Source organism: Squalius cephalus (genome assembly GCF_949319135.1).
Source record: "Squalius cephalus genome assembly, chromosome: 12".
Taxonomy (NCBI): Eukaryota; Metazoa; Chordata; class Actinopteri; order Cypriniformes; family Leuciscidae; genus Squalius; species Squalius cephalus.
In genome coordinates this window covers 11,217,639-11,239,938 of record NC_137133.1, presented here as the reverse complement: position 1 = coordinate 11,239,938, position 22,300 = coordinate 11,217,639, and the positions used below count along the sequence as shown (strand labels likewise).

Below are 22,300 nucleotides of genomic sequence, written 5' to 3'. Positions count from 1 at the left end.
AGAGAGAGGCGGTGGGCAGGAGAGAGAGTCACTCTCTTCATCTCAACTTTGCCCAGCTCAGTCGTCCACACACTGCTGCATGTCACTGGCACACACACTCTCTCTCTCTTCTTTCTGTCTTTGCTTTTCTCCTGATTTTGCTTGCCTGACATTCTTCTTGCACAAGCGCCTTATTTTAGTTTCTCTTACACTCTTCTGCCAGAATAGTTATTTCTTCAGGTTGCTCTTTTCCTTATTATCTGTCCATCTTTCCCCACTTTTGTCAGTATCCTCTAATTTTATATCTGACAGTCTGGTTTAATTTACTATTCATATTTTATTTACATAACCTGGTGCAATTTGATGGTATCAGATGGAGTCAAGGCATCATGGACCTCAACCTCTAAGATCCACAAGGTAAAAATATCAGTTTAAATGTCATTTATTGTAATTTCCATTCTTTTCTTCGCCTTAACCCATATCTTCTGTGGTGAATCCTTTGGTGGTTATGATCCTTTCCTGTAAATTCTGTTCCATCCATCACCTCTCTGTCGGTCTCCTCCTGTTTCAGTTGTCAACTTTACAATTTTGCCCTGATTTTGTCCATTTGTACCTGTCCATTCATTTCATATCTATCTTCTCAACAGTTCATTGTCTTTTTTCAGAGCTCTGTTTGTATCTATCTATCTATGTTTATTCCAAGATTGTCTTTTCACATCTTTTTTTTTAGGTCACGCACCCTCTTGTTTTGGAACATTTTAGTTGGTTTAAGCTGGTTGTTAGCTGGTCCAAACTGATTAACTGGTTCAAGCTGGTGATTAGCTGGTTCAAACTTGTAGACTTTGGACCTCCAACAAACCAGTTACAGTTGGTTTTCCTTGTTTTTTGAACAAGGTGACTGCTAACCTTACCTTTTTCACCTTACCTTTAATGAGCAGCTTGGACCAGCTATAAACCAGCCATCTTCCAAAACACAGCAAGCAACGTATAGCTGCTTAGTTTTTTTTCAAATGAGCAAATAGTTTGAAATTTACCTGGAAACATTAAGAGCATTGTTGGCACTACGCTAAATTGATGTGCATCTGTGAAGTGTATTTTATGCCTGACCGTCAAATAGGCTAGCTTGTTTTTAGCATGGCTTTATAAACTTCCATTCCTTTCTCAACATGACTCAGTTGTTTATCACTGATTATGATGTGTAATTATGTGAATGAGCAATGTTATATATGTTGGTCGACAAAAAATAATAAGATAAACAAACATGACTGTTCTGCAGATGTTGTTAGCATTAGCTTGATGGAGAGAACTGAATGTTGCTGAATTAACTAAACTGCCAGTTGAAGATGTGGACTACAGAGCTTGATGTGATACGGTGTGAAAGACTGTCCACTGAAGACCAAGCTCTTTATGAACGGTCACATCTCATTGGCAGGGGATGATCATAGGAGAAAGTCATTTTGGTATACAGCATTTTATCAGCAACATGCTTTCTTATTGCTCCTACAGCCCAGCCATGCCTTTAGGTTGGCCCCACACAAATGGATGTGTGACACATGGAGGCCCAGGTCGGATGTTGCTGCGTGAGATGCTTTGGCAGCTGGAGCAAAGAGCTCTTCAGGTTCAAAACCAGTACTGCATCTCCCGTGGCATTCTGGGATACCGTCACGCCCCAGCATACCCAAGCCTGCTTGCCCTTATACCTGCTTCTGAACACCGCCAGCTAGAGCGCCTCTGTGGTCGCATCCCACCCTCACACACTGCCATTGTACTTTCCAGGTAAAACAAGTCCTCTTACTCCTGCCTTGCATGTTAGCTTAAATTTCTTTATATATTTTTCATCCATTTTTCTAAAATGCTTCTTCAAATGCTCTAAGAAACTGTACAGAATTATTCTCAAGATTTGAAGTAAACAGCAGCTAGTTACATTTGTCACTTCGCAAGTTTGTGTTTGTGCATTCCAGACAGATGTTTGTCTAAATATCAACACCGATGTGATTACAGTGCTTGTGTGATATTGCTTTAATATTTTACTAAACGTTTTATTGTGGTCCATCAAGGCTCCATGATCTTTTGGCCAACAATAACATCCCTCCCTGGGAACTGGTGGGTGTCTTCAAGCAAGTTCTCAGGGACTTCCTGAGGAGACAGGAAGACGGCATGCAGAGATGTCCAGTCCCTTCAGCTCCACCGAATATTCTCTCTGCTCCCAGTCCACCTATAGAGAGTAATGATAGAAACCACATGGCTGGAAATGCATCTAATTCTTTGTCAGAGGAGACAGGGAATCACAGGGAGGAAATTCCTACCATTTCTAGTTATGTGGATAAACATTTGAGTGCTGCTTGCCCCTACTCTATCCACAGAGATTGGAGTTTGCCCTTTTGCCATCCGTTCGCTCATGAGGCCTACAGCACCACATTGTGAGAGACCTAATGGTAGATCCATCCAACACGATCTCATGGTAATAGAGCGGTGCAGGGATGACGTCTAAACCCAAAAAACTAATTCGCCACTGGTTCCCTCAAGATTTTCCTATAGTGTTTTATAATGGGGGTTTTCAATTTATGAGTAAAATAAAGCCTGTGGTAAACACAACTTGGAAATACTTTGACGTTTTGTTCTACAACGTAAATTACACACACTCATACTGAAAAAGCGAATTTTGGAGCAGTTATGTTTATTTTTGAAAATGTATGTTTCTAATTAGTAAGATAGATTGGGGAGTGAGTGCGTGCAGTTTGTGTTGTAGAACAAAACATCAAAGTACCATCAAGTTATGATAATACAGTATTTATTTTACTCATAAATTGAAAACCCCCATTATAAAACCCCATAGGAAAATCTTGGGCTTTGACATCATCCCTGCACCACTCCATTCATAACAATTTTAAGTTTTGGCAAATTAGTGGCTGAGTCGTAAGAATTTGTACATTCTCATTCATCCATTTTTGTACGATCTGTTTACACCTAATTTACTGATAGGATTAGCGGTGGACCTTCAAGCGTACTTTTTTTTCATAAATATCATACGAATCACATTGTACAAATTCATGCGAAATCGCCAACTCATAAAATAATTTAGTTTTATCATGAGATTGGGTTTAAAAGTCTATATGATCATTTTCCATGTCTTTCCTCTTTGCAAGTTCCTTAGTTCTCAGACACAGATCTACACTTCCAACATCAAAAAATCGAATCCTGCGCAGCGGTTTAAGTAAATTAGACTGATTAAAAGTGATTAACATGAAAATGATGTGGTGTGATGTTTAAACTTGGAAGATGAACCATAAACTTTTTGTAATTGATCAATAATATGGAAAAAAGTAGCTACTTTTCAATTTAAAAATTTTTAAAAACTTAAAAAAATCACCAACAACAACAATCATAATAATAATTATAAAAAAATAAATAATAATAAAGAATGTATTGTTTTTGTTGTTATTAATAATATAATGTGTTTATATAGACTACTTTTTATATGCTTTTATGGTATTTTTTAGGAACTTTTTAACAGCCCCTGGTCACTATGAACATTTTTTTTTTTTTTTTTTTATACAAGAACTGCATAATAATTCTTCAAAAAAACGTTACTTTCGTGTTTAATGGACAAAATAAAAGCATAAAAATATCAGCATACAGTATGACATGAGAGTGAGTAAATAATGACAGAATTTTCTTCCTGATCCTTTAATATTATTAGAACTATTCCTTTAATGCTATTGTCTCACTTTAGAATTGCTTTTGCATTTGTGTCCATTTGTTTTTCTAATTCAAATTACATTTTTTCTTTGTGCTTCAGCTTTCCAGGTTCCATTGCTATAATGACTGATCAAACTGAAAGTAGCACACACTATACACCCAGAGCAGTCAACCCAGATATCCAGTCTAATCTGTCATTTTTTCAGAGTTATATTTCTGGATTACAGAGCAGAGATTAGCCTGAGGGGAGAGGATTGCACCACTGCCTTTGCGCATCAGTGGTCCTGCTTCTTGCATGTACCCATGAACTACCTAGCACTCTCACCTCTCCCATGCATTTCACATCACAGATACAATCTAATATTCTCTGCTTGTTGATTTATTGTGTAGTGACATAACTGTGTTTTTCATGTAGCATGGACTGAATGTGGTAAAGTATAGGTTTGGTAATTGTCTACAGTGAGAGGGCTGATCATAAAGCTTCCATCTTAGCAGTGTTATTTACTCTTGACTGCTGAATAACTGTTGGGCCGGACAAAGTGAAGTTCTCTTAATGGAGTCTGTGATCATCAACACAATAGCCTGCAGATGCAATATTCTCTTTAATCACATTTTTCTCTGCTAATGATTTTGCTGTTGTTGTGATTTTGTGTGAATTGTCTCCAAAATGCAATATGCTTGTTCCGTTTTATTTATTTCCTTCTGAACCCTGCAAGCTTTATTGTTCTCTTCAGTCTGTCCATTGCTGTTAATATGTCTACAATTAAAGTTGACCAAATCAATCAATCAATCAATCAATCAATCTATCTATCTATCTATCTATCTATCTATCTATCTATCTATCTATCTATCTATCTATCTATCTATCTATCTATCTATCTATCTATCTATCTATCTATCTATCTATCTATCTATCTATCTATCTATCTATCTATCTATCTATCTAGAAATTATTTCTGATCTGTACTACAATTCTGTCAGGACCATATTGTCAAGTACGATTGACAATTAGCTTGCAGGGATTGGCTCCCTGCACATCCATGCAGCCTATAGCATGGATAAGAGCGGGGAGAGCAGCAATAACCCCCCTTAGGGTATACAGAACAGAACCAGCATGAATGTATTGCAGATATCATGAATTCATTTTAATGCTCAATATAGCCTAATTTGAGAATTTTAGTCTGATTCAGGGTTAATTAGAATGCCAAATCCTGACTGACGAAAGGAGGAGCTGGGGATGGCGGAGGGAATTGGCTTCTGAGAAACGTGATAGCTGTTGATAATGCTGAAGGAGCTTATATATGAATAGGCATCATATTCCTATAGGTAGACCGTAGACGTGGATCAGCTGAGAGTGATGCGAGCTTGACTAACGTGACCTGCCAGAACTGACTCTACGCTTAATATATACAAAGGCTTTTATGCTGTTCTTTTTTTATCAGAGAAATACTTCAATAATTTAGATAGGCTACACTATTTACAGTTTTTCTCAGTCGCTTTGGTGCATTTCTCACATCACTATTTACATTTGCACAACAGTTAATGCAGTTCTCAAAACAATTAGTACAAACTGCAAAACCTAGTTGATAACATGCAAAAGCGTGTCACTTGCTCAAAATGGATAGCTCATTCCTCAAAAGCAAGTATTCATGTCAATGAAAGTGTCAGTGTCATCAAGATGAAAAGTCCTGACACCATTGTTTATGAACAAGATAGTCAAATGGCTTTGTCATGTTTTCATTATGACAGTTTACTCTGTAAATGTTTTCCAATGCAAAAAAGTCAGATCTTGGTGACACTACCTGAAAATGCTCAAGACAGCACTATATACTATTTTCACAGCCATTTGAAAAATACAGTAAAGTTACACATTACTGTATTTAGTGAGGTAACTGAGTACAAGACACTGAATATGTAAGTTTCACATTTTTACTGCATATGCTCTTTGCAATATTCTAATTTGTTCACAGCATTGTGCAAAAGAAAAAATACACCCGTATTTACAACAAACATAAACTCCCTTTGGGTAGAGCTGTGCACAACTGTAAACAATATTGCAGTACATATTGGAACTGAACATACAACATACATAGTACTGTAATCACTCATGCACATCCAGACGTTCCTCATCAGTGAAAGCTGAGATTCACCTGAGAGAAATTGTTCAATTTCAGGAAAAAAAATAGATAAAAAAAATGAGTAAAATTTGCTTGACAGATTTTGACAACTAGTTCAACATTTTTGTATGTAATGACTCAAGCAATGAAATGAGGACTATTAGTTTTATATGGAATGACTATTCAGCATTCACAAGTATAGTTAATTTTGACTGACATGACATAAGCAAATGATAATGTTAAAAAACAGCAGAGAGTTGTATGAAAGCAATTGATGCATGTCCAAAAGCATTTGCAATTTGTTGGAAGGAATGAGAAACTGCTACTATGATGTGCACAAATGACTAAATGTTGTGGAGATTGAACTAACTGTTGTGCAAATGTAAATAGTGATGTGAGAAATGTACCAAAGTGACTGAGAAAAACTGTAATTTTCTGATTTATTTGTGGACTTTCAAAACAAAGTAAGAGATCATGTGGCCTAATAATATTTTCTAACATCTAACATTTTATTACATCTAATTAAAAATCCAACGTTTTATCTAAAAAGTCTATCGATAAGAGAAATAAATTGAAGTGTTACAAAAATACGTTCGTCACATACGGACTTTTATTTTGATTCCGGGGCTTTTAATTACAAAGCGGAAACCTACAGAGATCTTCCGCCACTACATCTCTGTTGAGCTATCGCTGCTGAACAGTGACCTTCTCCGTGTGGTCCAGTGCACTTATATATTAGAGGTGAGTACATTCGCTGATAATAAATGCTATATGATTTCAGTGTGCATAGTTTAAATAATCACTGACCATTTCAAGCAGATTCACTATCGTTTAAGCCATACTTTTTTCGTTTATTGGACCGTATATGACCAGGCCTTTCTAAGCGCCTTTAATGAATCAACTTCGACAATCAAGACTCTCCGCAAGCTTGACATCTGAATGGCACACATGAATCGAGGCAAATGTTTTATAGTCTCAAATTTGTCCCAGTATTGGACTGTGAATAGTCCAGTTCTTTTCGCGATTCAAGTTAACTTCATACTGAATTGAACTCGCCTTATTCTGATATAGTGATAAACTGAGGATGTTTTTGCTCTTTTTGTCATGGTCTTTTTGTACTTAAAATTTTCCATATTTTTTATTTTATTTTGTTTCATTTTAATTGGTCCTTGAATTTATGTCCTTGAAAGTACTGTTTGTGTCCTGTTACTCTGTTGGTTATTTTTTATAACACGTATTCGTAATTTGAATGGCACATATAAATAAACATATATGCACATTCAAACATAATGTTTGGTAATAGTGCATATTTTTGAAGCCTTCTAGACAAATGTTCATGGCATGCATCTTTATGTTTTGATCACTAGATGGCAGGTGGTGCATTCGCTGGCTGGTGGTCTAAGGTGGCCCCCTACTACACCAAGGCGTACCAGGAGATGTGGGTTGGTGTAGGAATCATGACTTTCATGTACTACAAACTTTCATATGGAGGTGAGAGTTCAAGTTTATTGAAGAGCTCTTCAGAAGTGTATGCACACATCTATGGTTTCATGAAGAACTTTTACACCCATAGAACCTTTCCATTCAGCAAAAAATCTTTATAGTGGAAAAATGTTATTTAGATTTTTGATTTTAAAAAAAAATGTTATTCACACTACTTTTTCAGTTCTTTTAAGGGATAAACCATAAGGGTATCAAAAATGCTTCTTCTATGGCATCACTCTGAAAACACCTTTATTTTTAAGACTGTACTGTCAACATGGCGTGAACCTGTATTTATTTTGGTACACAATGTAATTATGTACTATGTAAACATTATTTATGCCACAATGTATAATTATATTATGTCTCATGTAACCATCATATGCATCAGGGACGTCGTTAGGCCTATTTTAGGGGGGCTGAAGCTACCCCAAAATGTTCCTAAGCCCCCCTAAATTATAATAATAACAACAATAACAATTCGATTTATCAATAAACGTATCCTCATTCATATTTAGACGCAACAAATGATATATATACAGCTACAAAAAATAGCCGAAAAGTCGGAAGTTGGACAGTGCAAAGAGTCGTAACAGAGCTGCCAACTCTCACGCTCACCGTGAGACACACGCAATTGACACTTTTCTCACGCACAGAAAAACCGTGAAGCAAAGAGGACACGGAGACCAACAGACTAGACAGAGCAGGTTACTTTATGATATAAAAGAATCTCAACTCTCAGATTCTGTCAATTTTATTTAGAAATTCAAACAATAAATACCGTTTTGGCGTTTGTAAATGTGATGTGACGGATCCCTAGCGCACGTGAACCGATCATCTCTACTAGCTAATAGTAAAAAAACACGAACACTGTTGAAAGATACAATAGTAGGCTACAACTTACCGAAATGTATATTTCTCATACAAAATATCGATCAATCAGTGTTTTTTATCAGCGTGAAGAGGTCAATAACATAGCTGGAGAACAATTATGTCACATTTACCTCAGGAAAGCCATTTAATGACCATAATAGGCTATAGCACGTATTGGCAAGAAAAAAAGAGCAATAGAGAGTATTTTGCTAAATATGTGTTCTATATTACATATTTATTATACTTTTAATTATATCATTAAATAAAGTTGTAAAAAAACGCATATTTAATTTGAGTTATTTTTAACCTTAAATAATACTACCAGCTGATAGGGCTCTCTGTATGTTTACAGCATTAGGTGAGTTGTTTTTTTCTTGAGAAAAATTAACGCCTACCTTGTGTAGCCTACCTAATATTTATCCAAATGGGTCAATATTAAATCAAAATACAATAATTGAATTGAAATAATAAAAAAGCGTAGCTTACCAGAAATTGTATTCTTATGATTGCTCTGAACATTTCTGACTAAGTTCAACAAACATTAAATTACTTATTCATAAACTTAAAAAAATAATTAATAAAAATGTAGGTGTGACGGGGTTGAGACTAGGGTAACAGGGTTGAAGATGGTAACGGGGTTGAAGAGACAAATACAGCTAAACATATACAGTACATAGCTGTTTTTTACTCAAATTCACTGTAAGATTTTCTATAAACGCAAGTTACAAATACCCTGGGGGCTAAGCCCCCCCTGTCTTCCAATCCTAGTGACGTCCCTGATATGCATAATCGGTTATGATTATATGATGAACTGGGCCCATGTTGATAGACAATTTGTTACACAATATATTCAGAAACTAAATTTCTTGTGATGTGTATAAGGCAAAACATTTTATTTTAAGAGCTTGCAAAAGTTCTTGTTAAAGTATTAATTATAGCATTGCTGTTTTGCAGGAAAGAAGAAAGCAGTGCAGTCAAGTAAGTATTAACTTATTTACGTTTTCATTATCATGATTTTGACTCAAACTCTGATAAAACATGAAAAAGTTTAAATATTACTCAAATATTGTAATAGTTTTAACTTAAAAATAAAAAAATTGAAAGGGCCTTATTTATGGGGCATATGTAGAAACTTTGTGGATCTAGCATGACTTTCCTTTTCTCACAGAGCCCTCCCACTGATTGGACCACCGGAGTGTCATTCCCCATGTCTTCTCTGTAAATCGTCCCCCGAAGAGCTTCACCTGGATATCTGTATTTTGTTTTTTGGAAACAATAAAATGATTGATTTGGATCACAATATGGAAAACTCACTGCCTTGTTGTCTTTCACTCTGTCTTGCAGGAAATTCATATCGCCAAACATGAAACTGTTTGATTGTTAACTTATGAAATTAAACTACTAAAAAAAGTCCTGCCATAAGTGGGTTTTTTTTGTTTTTTTGTTTTATGCCTTCAGTCCTTGAAAAACACTTTAGTTGGGCAGAGATGTTTCATTTTAGAATCATGTTTTGTAATTAATATGTAGTTCATGTTATTGATCAGTAGTGGGTGTTAGAGGACTTCTGCATCTTCTGCATACAAATGTGAATTTCTTAACCCTTTCTCAATTATAAATAAACCTCTAAACATACCATTTAAAATTATACATTCCAATATTTGTAGCTGGAAACTACTGAGTGAATGGGTGAAAGAATTGAACGTTTCCAATGAGTACGCCATGTTGCTTTGAATTTAGCATTGAACACCTGCAAGTAATGCCACTTTTAAAATAACCAACTTCTTACCAATTAATGTGACTCATTGAGAAACTACGGGCGTAGTATACCCTTTTTTTTTTAAGTTTCATCACTTAAAGAGATTTTAATGACTACACATCCAAACATCCATAAGTCACTATGCTCCACATTCCTGTCATTCCAGCTCTGCGCGTGCCATCATTGATTTAACACAACAGCGCGAGCAGCTTATATTCGCCTCAGCCAGTCCGGGCAGTATTGTATTCCTTTTGTTTTCGTTCTTTAAAATGTATTTTGGCAATATCTGACTTAATTTAGATGAATAAGCGTGTTCTGATTTCGTTTCCATTCGCTTCACGTACTGGAGTGTTTTACCTGGCTTCGGCTAGCAGGCTAACTAGTTTAGCTATCTCGCGAGTTAATCGATACCCAGCTGCTCAAGAATACGAGGAACACCTCATGTGTCGTTTCTAAAAGGTTATGGCATTTGTGTACTCGTGACACGTGAGTATAATGCAGTTTTAACCACCGCCGGTGTGTTTTCTTAATGTTTGTTAACATTTAACGTTACTGTACAGCGAGATGTTTTGTGTCAGTGCTAACTGGCTAGCAGATGTGAGAACTGGTAGAATGAACAGGGCGGATAGAGGAAAACTCCTTAAAATAAACGTCTATAAATGTGATAAACATTGATTGAGTTGGTTTAAACCATTTGTTTTGAGTTTTAACACACCAATGTATAAGTTATTCAGAGTGAGGAGAGAATGAGTTACGGGCTCTCAGTGGGTGTATTAAACACCCAACATCTGCCATTTCTACACACACACAACCAGCTGATATTCCAGTTTAGCGAGTTTCTTTTAAAGCTTCTCTTTAATTTTTCTTGCTCAGCTAACGGAGATGAATGTGATTACCTTTGCGTATAACGTCAACGTTTAATCAAAGTAAAATAACACGATGTCCTGAGCCGTGGCCTGTTTGGCCTGTATTTGTTGGTGTTGTGGACATTCATGTGTCAGTGACAGTGCAAGTGAAGTTGTTCTCCTGCTGTACAAAGGGGCTGTGATCTCGGGTTGGACCTTGTGGATGTTGTGAAAGGCAAAGTGAAGCTGAAGACCAGATGTTCCTCTGACGCTAGCAAAGATGATGCCTGTGAGTATCCCTTCTCTTATTTGGTCAGAAATGAGTTAAAACAACGCAGTTTGTTTACATAATACAATGGTTCACGTGGCGAGGCATAAGTGTGATTCTCATAGCAGTGTAGTTAAAAATGTTAGCCCACATCACTACATTTTCTTTGTTTATTGCATAGTATAGTATAGTGGAAAGTGCGTACGGTATCTTGGTTCAAAACACTGGCAGTAGTTTGAGGTTTGATTGGTTGAGAAAGTGTGGGTTTCCTAGAGCCATGCCAGGGGATTCATAATTGGCTACTTTTGAAAAAACTGTTAATGCTAATAGGGTTTAAGATGGGAATATCCTAAGTGCAAGAACATGTGCCTCATGCTGTGCTGTTTTAACTGATCATTTAGCTTTTTAAATACAAAACCTCTTTTTGATATTGAAAACAATGAGTCAAAACAGATCGGTTTGAAATTTATTTTTGTGACAAGGCTTTTGTTCATCCTTTGTGGAGGAACTCCCTTTATTCTTTCCATGTACTAATTGCGGCTATTAGTTTAATGATGTTGATGCGCAGTTGCTCATTAAGAGACCGTTTTTTTTTTTTCTTTCCTTTCAGCCTAATGCATCAGTAGTTTCCAGTAATGCAAAGTCATTATTTACGGAGTAGATAGATAGGCTAGGATAGATATACTGCAATTGATGTTTATTTATTCATGATTTTACTGCTCCTTTTTATTTCCACTTTGAACACAATTCCAGTGAAGGATGAAAATCCGTATTATCTTTTATTATCCGCTTTAAAATGTGAGAATTTGTTTTTAGGCAACATCAGGTCATTTTTATTTGTTTCTCGCTTTACATCATCTCATTTGTTTCAAAACTGCTTCACAGAAAATCATTGGGTTGTCACAACCTCTTAGACCTAGCAGGTGAATTACTCTGAGATCACATATTAACTCTAAAGGAAGCATTGTATCATTAAACATTAACTTTGTTGAGCATATTTAACCCACAATGTTTTACGTTTATCAACAAAATAGTATTTTGTGACCTTGATTTTGCCTTTTGCTGCCACCTACAGATGTTGATCATCTGAGTAATTATTAGTTTATCACAGCGCAAGTAATCACTACCAACCACAGGTCCCACCTGTTTGTGTGTTTCTTATTCCACTGACAAATCAAAATTCAATAATTACATGTACCTACGCCTAGTAACCCAAGCATGTGCAGATTATGCACATGTTTACGTCTTTCCCCCTGATGTGGCCAGTTCTCAAGCAGAATGTTTTAGCAGAAAGCACAGATTGTTATGATTGCTGTCCTTTGACATCTGGATAAGATCATGTTTTGCTGTAGCATAGAAGGAATTTGATATGTTGCAAGTTGCAATTAAACAAAACAACAGTAAAATGTGATTGTACTGATTTGGATTATAGAGCGAAAAGATGTGTTCCGGCCTGCCTCGTAGATATAAGTAGCCTAGGTATCAGTGATGTGCGGGTCAATGTATGCCTAGGTATCAGTGATGTGCGGGTCAATGTATAAACAACCCGCACCCGACCGACGTTTTCAACTAACCCGCCCGCAACTCGGACCGCAAAAAAAAAAAAAAAAAAAAAAAAAAAAAAAATTATTGGACCCGACCTGCTTCCTGACCCGCATTTTTTAAAAGTAGTAAATGCTCATCGTAGCGTCATTGGGCCATAGACGTAGGAGCTAGGGATGCTGTATGATATAGCCTAGTGTTATGTAATAAAGGCTTGATTTATTCATTTATTTCGTTTCATTTTCTTAACAATTAAGATGCTACATGTGTTTATCCAGTCTAATCGAAGTGTGCGTCTCTCCCCCGACTTTCCCAACAAAAATCCCGCCCCCTCTCAGAAAATACATAAAACTGACATTACTGAACTATATGCGTTTAAAAGTAGCCTATTAAAATGGTACAATGGCATTGCTCAGTTCAACTTGTTGGGAAATCGGGCATTTTGTCCCGCGTCAGCATTTATTCAAAAGTTAATAACGCTCAACATTCAAAAGGTAAATAAGGATTTCCCACTTGTATTAGTAGGCTTAGGCTATTTCGCCACGTGGATGCCCAATTGAAGCTCTCACAAACACAACATTTGTGTATTTGCGGCAGATTTCAAACGACCCGACCGACCGCGACCCGAATATCATTAAAAATATTTTTGGATGACTCGTAACCGCGGGTGACCGCAGGCACCCGCTCATTTTGGATCAACCCGCGCATCACTGCTAGGTATTGATGGTGGGTGGGAGGGAGCCTAATCTCAGTATCCTTGTGCCTGCCTATAAAGTGAAAAAAGCACACATTTGTTTTGGAGGACCTGGCCTTTTCAACAGTAGGCAGCAGATAGGAGGACTCACAAAGCTCAGGTTTACTTTTTTTCATGTTATCACACAGTTGAGCGCACAAGCCTTTCAAAGTGTACTCCATAATTAACCTTTCTTTTCAAGCGCATCACTTGCACATGCGTTGTTGTCCATGCACAAGTCCACATGGACACAAAAATCAAGCTGCATGTAGTCCACATTAGTGGACTGTAATAGAGCTGCACGATTCGGGATAAATTGTCAATAACATTTTTTGTTTAAAATAGAGATCACGTTTCTCCCATGATTCTGAATAGACAACTAAACAAAATAACATTTAATTTGCTAGAGGTTCTGACAAAATGTTAATTATTGCAGTCTGTCTGATTTGAAAGAATTATTTAAAAAAAAAAGTGGTTTGAAATGAATGATTCAATGACTCGCTCATAAAGACGTCACTTGTTTCATGACTGGATGAATCAGCATTTTTGAATGACTCTCTTGAATGAATGATTCAATGACAAATACATTTTTATTTATTTCTCAATCTAGGCTATTTATTTCTGCCAATAGGGGGGTCATTTCTCACCCCCTATACTGGTGTAATTAATACAATCTTTATTTGAGGCGTCAAGTTACTTTCAAAAGGTAATTTGCTCTATTATGATCAATTCTGTAGACATCAGTGTTTATAGGCTATCTGAACTATAAACTTTTATCCCAGTACTTCTGTGATAATTTGAATTATTGTAACAGAAATAATGATACTGTGTGGTTGAAAAGACTGTTTGAAGCTGTTTCATACACGACAACTGCTCTCTCTCTGGCTCTGTGGCAGTTTTAAAGCAGATTTGAATGTTCCGCTGTGATCTTCAATGTCAAAGGTTGTGTAGACTTTGTTGGTGTTTGTATCGAGATCGTGATCTTTTAACGATTAATCAAGCAACTCTAGACTAATGATAAATTCTGTAGAGACTAGAGACTGTCTGCGGAGCTGGAGCAGAACACGAACAAGAGAAGTATACTTTGGGCTCAACTGTGCTTTTGTGAGTGGTATATGATTGTAACGTTGTTTTAAACAGAAGTTTCATTAACTGTTATGATGGCCATGAAATGCACTCATTGTCCCAGAGGGTATTAGAAAGCAAGGTTGTCTTCCCGTCAAACCCTGAACTCTCGTTTGATTAACCCAAACCTTGCTTACTCAAGGTATGTATGTATGCTGGTTCTAAAAATACGTCCTGAAGTAAGTTCGGCCGACCCAGAGTGTTCATGGTTTGACACACAAGACATTCTCAACAGAGCGACGTATCGACGAACCACCATGGAAATGGAAGCTAAGAAAAAGTGTGCCATACTTACTTTTGTTTAATGGCTATTTACATACTTGGTGCATAACGCCACCTGTTTGGTGGTTGTGCAATCATTTTTCAATCTTTTCGTTTAATATTCTTTAATCACTGTGAATAAGAACTATATTGTTTGTTGGATGGTAATTATATAATAAAAAGAAAGACTAATTAAACTAAATAACACTCTGTGCTTGCAAAGATAACATGGCCAAAAAAGTTTTTTTTTTATGTTTTGTCGTTTTGCCTCCACGTTGCTTAAAAGGTAAGATATATCGGTAACACTTTACAATAATGTTAATTTGTTAACATTAGTTAACCATCTTGGTCAACATGAACTAATAATGCACAATACTTCTTCAGCATTTATTAGTCTTAGTTAATATTACATTACAATACATTAATTAAAATTTCAACATTTACTGATGTTATTAAAATCAAAGGTTGTATTTGTTAACATTAGTTAAAGGCTAACTAAACCCTAAAACAACTTTTTTTAGTTATTGATCTGTAAGACTGGGGCTTTATTAATGCTGTTCATTGATTCAAGTAATTTTTTTGACATTTGGGTATAAAGTGTTTTAATTATACAATATATGGTGTAAAAACGTCGGAGTGCTGCCCTCTTCAATTAAGTTGAATGGTGGCTACTGCAGTTGAATTTTCCTATTGGAAGTTGTGGTGCCCTGTGACGTAAGAGGGCACCAGCTAACCACGCCCTTGCCTACAGAGAGACGTGTCTCAGGTGCAGCCCCCCCCCCCCCCCCCCCCCCTCTCTCCGCTGGGCTCTGCCCACTTTTCCAGCATTTTTCAAATATTGCCAGTGGGTGGAGTCAGGCTCTGACCAGGGGTTGAGTTACCCTTTAATGCTTTAAGTGTGAACCAACATGAACAAACAATGAAAGTTTTGTACTTTACAACATTAACAAAGATTAATAAATACTGTAACAAATGCATTGCTCATTGTTAGTTAATACATTAACTGTTAATTAATTAACCTTTTTGTAAAGTGTTAGCGATATATCATATAGTGTGTGTGTGTGTGTGTGTGTGTGTATACATATCACACAGAAGTTATTTTCAAAATATTTTATTTTATTTCATTTCTGTTGGTCAATGCAGTAAATTCACATGACTAACTTGAACCCTATGTAAAATATATATGTTAGGAAAATGTTCACCCTCACTTGAAACATCCAATCGCAAGGACTCCTATTGAAATGGCAGAATTTTGAACGCAAATTCTTCTTATGTTTTGTTAAAGTAATGTGGAGTGTCTGCTCTACCTAATTTGACTTTTTACAGGCTATTTGTTAGAATATTTGATTGGTTTGCTTTTAGCTTAATTGCAAAATCGGCTTTTAGGTACCACACCATTCATTTTCTACTTATTGATTTAAACTCTAGCCTCAATTGTTTACTGTTGAAAGCATGATTAGATCCGCAGCTGCTTTCAAACAAAGGATGTTAGGTTCGGTTTCCTGCATGCTGAAGCCCCTACACCTTCTCCCTATGCTGATGTTGGCATTGTTAATGTTAGCTACAGCCGCTAAGCTGCCTGTGCTGCAATTGGCTGACAGCCATGGAAACAGCCAAATGAGGAGTAAACGGCAAACTCACAGCAGGGTGGGGTTGAGTTCAGCATAAGTTTAGATTTGTACATTAGATTATGGTCCTATATCTTTATGCCTGCTTGACTGTTTGTATGTAAAACCAGGAGCTAAACTGGTGTGCAAAAACCTGCTACACAGAGTGAGTGATGAAGAATAGTGTTGTCAAGATACCAAAATGATGTCTTCAATACGATACCTGTCTAAAATATCTTGATGATAATACTGAAATGATACCACGGCAAAAACCTAAAACAACAGGAAAAGTAATAGTTGACAGAACATAGAACTTAAAATTCTTTGTTTTATTTATTAATTTAAACAAGATAAGAGAGGTGTTCGCAACATTGACACAAGGATCAAGCCAAATTAAAGCTATTAGTGCCCTCAACTGCCTCAAACTCTGATGGTGAAAAAAGTTTACTTGACACAAATCACACTCATTTGACATCTATTTGACGGCTTGAGCATCATGAAGGATAATTATGTTATCAATCACATTCATTCTGTCATTGATTTTGTTTACGTTCACTTAAGACACGGAATACTTGCTAATATGGGAATTCTGACATTATTCTGTGTGTATTTGACCAGTTAAGTGCAATAGAGAACTGAATTCTGGACAGCATGCTATTGTGGCTTTCTGCTGCTTCGAGTACACTTTGCAGGCATCAGGTGTGTTAGACAGTGTTAGCATCGCTTTGAGTTTTTGTCCCGTTTTCTCATTCATCCATTTTTCGATATTGTTCTAAAGTGACAATAACTTGAAGCGGTGCAGTGCCTCATGGATATTTTTACATACCAGCTATCTAATATGAGAGGACTAAATGTTTGGCACGCCCAGTGTGCCTGGAGGGAGTGGAAGGAGATCACTTATTCTTTGTCTTCTCTAGAATAATAGACATCTCCTGTCTACTTAAATGAACTGTGAGAAAGCTGTTTTCCCATAGTCAGCCTCTTAGAAACAGTACAGGACTCTCAAATTAAGACTGTGATGAAGAGCCTACATGCCATTTGGATCGCAAGAGACATCCTCCATGACCTAGATTGCTCTATCATACTGGGAATGCAGATGCATGATGGGAAATGCCTACATATGTACTGCCTAGTGGCTATTTGTATCAAGAGAACTAGAGCAATGTCTAAGCCAAGGATCAGAGTAGATGAGATCTAAGAGCATACTTCATCAAACCTCAGTAGAGGTCAAAGATGCACAGACTCATGAGACACGTTCCCAAACGCTCCTGTTGTGTATACAATAAAGCACTTTAATTGTCTGCTGTTTACTGAAGAGCGCCCTATGCTAGCAGTGTGCTGGAAACAGGGTCACTGATGCATTTCAGAACCTGCGCCGGGGTCTCTATATGGATTGTCTTAGTGAGCAGGCGAAGTGCTGGTTGTGAAAAAGTGATGAGTTTGTTTACTCCCTTTGCCTGCCACACCATTTAATAGCTCCTGTGGGTAAATTTAGCAGCTCTGATACATCGGTGCAATGCTAGATATTAATACAGCAAAATAGCAAACACACAGCAGCTCTGATGTTTTATTTTGATAGCGAGTTTTAAAGAGAGAGATTATAGATCGGTGGCACCATTTTGCACACTTAATAGTGCTTTTTTTTTATCTTGTCAATTAGGGGTGTGCTAATATATATATATATATATCAGGCATTACATTATGACCACCTTCCTAATATTGTGTTGGTCCCCCTTTTGCTGCCAAAACAGCCCTGACCCGTCGTGGCATGGACATCCCACAGATGCTCGATTGGATTGAGATCTGGGGAATTTGGAGGCCAAGTCAACACCTCAAACCTGTTGTTGTGCTCCTCAAACCATTCCTGAACCATTTTTGCAAACTGGAGCTGCCCTTGTCAAACTCGCTCAAATCCTTATGCTTGCCCATTTTTTCCTGCTTCTAACACATCAACTATAAGGATAAAATGTTCACTTGCTGCCTAATATACAGGGTGGGCCATTTATATGGATACACCGTAATAACATGGGAATGGTTGGTGATATTAAAGTCCTGTTTGTGGCACATTAGTATATGTGAGGGGGCAAACTCCTCAAGATGGGTGGTGACCATGGTGGCCATTTAGAAGTCCACAAACAGGACTTTAATATCACCAACCATTCCCATGTTATTACGGTGTATCCATATAAATGGCCCACCCTGTATATCCCACCCATTAAAAGGTGCCGTGATGAAGAGTCACAATGCTATGCCTGATCGGTGTATACAAACTCTAGAATGTACAAGCTGTCATTGAATGTCACTCATTGCCAGAATAGTTTCAAACAAAGCAGAGCAGAACCAGCAGACTTAGCAGTGTGGATGTCGGCTCCTTATTGCTCGGTTTTTCTAGGGCTGGGCGATATGGCTGAAAACTGTATCACGATATAAGTGTTAAATAAAATATGACTGACTAATGAGTTTATGGTCTGGTATGGAGGAGTTTATGGCCTCAGACTAATGAGTTTATGGTCACTGGATATGTTTTTTCTAAGGTAAATGTGACGTTACATGACATTGTTTACAAGCTGTTTTTCACTTTCAGATGCTCATTCATGTTTATTTCGCACTGTAACTGGTATTATTAAGGCGGAGAGCTGAGCTGAGCTGCGCCAGAGCGATCTCACGCCATAGCGCCAAAACGGTATTTATGTTTTTGAATTTCGTAAGAAAATGGATGTAATTTGAAATCTGAGACTTTATTTCATATCAGTAGTAACAAAGCACACAAAGACTAATCGATTCTTGGGATTTAAGAATCGATATTGGTTCGTAAAAATGCGAATCGAGAAATCTATATTTTTTTACCCAGCCCTATTATATAATAATGTGTTATGTAAATATATCTGTTAATGTTATGCAACAGGACACAGGCATCTCAAGACATGTTTTTAAGTTAAAACTATTGCTGTCTGAAAACGGTAAGCTCATGAAGCAAGCTTTCATCATGCTGGAGTTTTTATTTTATTTTTTCATTTGAATTGACAGCCTTGTTGTCCACAGACAAACCTCAGCTGATCCCGCTGTGTCTGTTCTGCTAGATAGCATGTCTGTTTGGAGAGAGATTTATAATGTGTCATCTCAGTACTCTGCGCATTATGAGTTCACAGCATTGGACCGATCCACAGTGCCTGAATCTGCCATTCTGCCTTGTGACTCTCTGCACATGCGTGTATGCACATTCTGGAATTTTTTTTTTTACTTGTGGCTCATTTGGTGGTTCATCAGGTGTGAACGCTGCCACCCGAAACTGTTTTGAAAGCTAGACTAACTTGCGCACATCTGGTTCAACCGGCCCCTGGTATCTTGCAGCTTCCTTGAACAATAATTCATTCTGATGCTATTTGGTATATATTGTCTTTTAAAATCTGGTCTTGTGTATGTTATTAGAAGGTATTTTTGCTTCGACTCATTGTGATGGGACATGAAGACGCATTCATGTTTATATTTCTGGACTCTTCCTTGAGCTGGGCTAACCGCTGATCTTACTGAGGAACTGTTCTCAACCAAACACTTTCATGTTATGGCACATGAACGTGCTGTCAGAATTGTGAGGTTACCCTGCATGGCGGGTTGCCCCGCAGCTCTGTAAATGGCATCAGTGTCACAGCCTCAGTCAGCGAGAGAGTGTGCCCTTCTCGTCAAGTCTTATCCTTTCTGTGCGTGTGACTCAGGCAGCCAATGAAGGCCGGTGCAGTGAGCTGCTAGAGCACTGTTGTTGGGGCACTTTGAAGCAGACACAACCTCATCTTCCTCTTCCTCCCTCTCTCTCTCTCTCTCTCTCTCTCCCTCTCGTGGCTGTAGCTCTTCAAAGCCAAGTTTGGGAAAGAACATCATTGACCCACAGAACCATGTGCTGTATGTTGTTGAAACACAGATATAAATGCTAGAAACTGTGCACTACACTAATGTTATGAGTTATGAAATGTCACTATCAAATGAGCCTTTCTTCTTTTAAGTTGACTGTGAAAAGCATTTACCGTAATGCTGATTCAGTTTATGCAGTTTTTAATCATGTTATGGAGTAACATCATTTCTTTAAAGAAAAACAGCAGACAAAAAGTTTTCAGTTTCATTCTTTGTAAGATTGATATCCATTTAATTTTTAATTAATTTCTTGAATTGAATTTAAGACATTGTTCTTGGCCTACACCCAATGTCCTTTTTTTTTTTCTTTTTTTTTTTCTTATTTAATCTAACTCAGTCTCTGGTTTCCAGCTCCAGAAATGTCTGTTGTTTCCTCTCATTGGTGGACTGATCCTTCACCTGTTATTACATGTACATGTTCTTATTTAGTAATACTTTTTCTATGTGTTCTTTAAGTATTGTTTAATATTATAGTATTTATTATTATTTTAAATTTTATTTTATTTTTTAGATCTAGCTTTAATTTTAGTTTACATTTTAGTCCTTTTATATACTTTTGTCAATTGTTTAAGTTAATTAGTAAAAAAAAGAAAAAAGAAACTGAAATAAAAAAAGTTAAATAGAATATATTTCTATTTAACTTTATTTTTATTTCAGTTTTAATTTTAGTATTTTCTTGTACTTTTAGTATTCTACACACCGAAATTAACATTCTGAGCCGACACCAAAAATTCTGGATGCAATTGGCAGAAAACTGAATTTTTTTTTTTTTTTTAAACAACAAAAACATTTTTTTTTTTATTAATATTAGACTTTTTAATTCAATTCAATAATTTTATAGAATCTGAATTTTTAAAAAAAACAAGCCAATAAAATAACCACACATTTATTGAAAAGTAACACTAAATTGGACAAAAAATATATTAGTATAAAGTATATTTCATTATAAAAGTCCAGTTTTTTCTGTGAATTGCAGCAATCCATTAGCTTCTCTTTTCTGTATCTTTCGGCAGTCTGTAAAAATATACCTTTTCATGTCAAATCTATTTATACAGTCAATTGCAAAGCTGTTTCCCGTTGTTATTGTGTTTCGCATTTTGTTTTTCTGAAAACCAATGATGCCGCTCAGTCTTTTTGCCACTCAGTGGACGTGACCGCAGTCACTCTGGCCGACGGTGACTTCACGCGCATATCCTCTATTGTTGCGGTTTCATGTCTTCCCTGTATTTTTTCTCTCTCCCTCTCTACTCCCTCATTTGAGCTCGTTACAAATTCAATCTCTTTGCTTAATGTTTCCTACTTAACTGTCATAATTAGAATTTGATGAAGCTTCTCAAATATGAATGGTGACTGTCACAAGAGGTTCGAATCTGGGAGGATTGAGGAGTCTGGGTACTGAATGAGAGATACAGTCCTCTTTAAACCTTTGGAAGAAAAACCTCTGCCACTTATGTGCTTTTAAAAAGTCTTTTTTTTTTGGCCTATGATTGCCTATGATTTATCAAGCACTTTCTCCAGTGAGGCAGACTATTTTTTAAAGCACCCATGAAAGCCATTTCCTCTTTTTTTTTTCTTTCTTTTTTTTCTTTTTTTCTTTTTTTTTTTTCTTTGTTAAGATATGCACCAGATAATACAATTGCATATATTACATATTTTAAAATAAACTTGAATTATTTAAGTAACACTAGACCTACAGCCATGATCTAGAAGTTATGGAGTTGTGGAAGCACTTGGTCTTTCACCATTGTGACAGTGGTTTGAAGCACCATGCTATGTCTTTCAGGAAGCTCATAGTTGCAGTGAACAGTGTCTGGTATATATTTACTGCCACTGGAATCTAAATATTTTTTTAAAGTCAGGCATTTTTACCCAGAGTACAATAGTGTTATATCATTAATGTCATAAACTATTAGTCACCTAGATTTTATTCAACACATGCACTTCACAGCACAACCCTCTCCTTAAAGTGTATTATAGCACTCCATTTAGGTCTCGCGTTGAACCGTTTTTTTGTCGTACTTTTATTCAGCAAACATTGTAGCTTTGATTGTTATAGCGGGGCATCCCCACACAAGATAAGTATTTTAATGTAAGTTCTACTCATTTA

At 36.7% G+C, this 22,300-nt stretch overlaps 2 protein-coding genes across 5 annotated transcripts in view; both read left to right on the top strand.

The window, feature by feature from the left end:
* Nucleotides 1-3,365, top strand: rd3l (RD3 like). The gene is made up of 3 exons (XM_079889461.1): nt 1-396; nt 1,486-1,755; nt 2,037-3,365. The coding sequence occupies exons 1-3, from the start codon at nt 353-355 to the stop codon at nt 2,401-2,403; spliced, it is 681 nt and encodes a 226-aa protein (XP_079745587.1). The 5' UTR covers nt 1-352; the 3' UTR covers nt 2,404-3,365.
* A 6,652-nt stretch (nt 3,366-10,017) lies between these two features.
* Nucleotides 10,018-22,300, top strand: part of ppp1r13bb (protein phosphatase 1, regulatory subunit 13Bb) — a 51,324-nt gene continuing 39,041 nt past the window's right edge. For all 4 annotated transcript variants that reach the window (XM_079889264.1, XM_079889262.1, XM_079889263.1 and 1 more), the window contains exons 1-2: nt 10,018-10,392; nt 10,946-11,040. In XM_079889264.1, coding sequence (XP_079745390.1) covers nt 11,032-11,040 — 9 coding nt within the window. In that variant the 5' untranslated portion in view covers nt 10,018-10,392; nt 10,946-11,031. The remainder of the gene's footprint in view (nt 10,393-10,945; nt 11,041-22,300) is intronic.

Bases quoted from the DNA above. Each gene is read 5' to 3' on its own strand.
- rd3l (XM_079889461.1), top strand. From the start codon at position 353: ATGGAGTCAAGGCATCATGGACCTCAACCTCTAAGATCCACAAG. The intron at 397-1,485 runs GTAAAAATATCA...TTGCTCCTACAG, and splicing joins CAACCTCTAAGATCCACAAG to CCCAGCCATGCCTTTAGGTT. The intron at 1,756-2,036 runs GTAAAACAAGTC...TGGTCCATCAAG, and splicing joins ACTGCCATTGTACTTTCCAG to GCTCCATGATCTTTTGGCCA.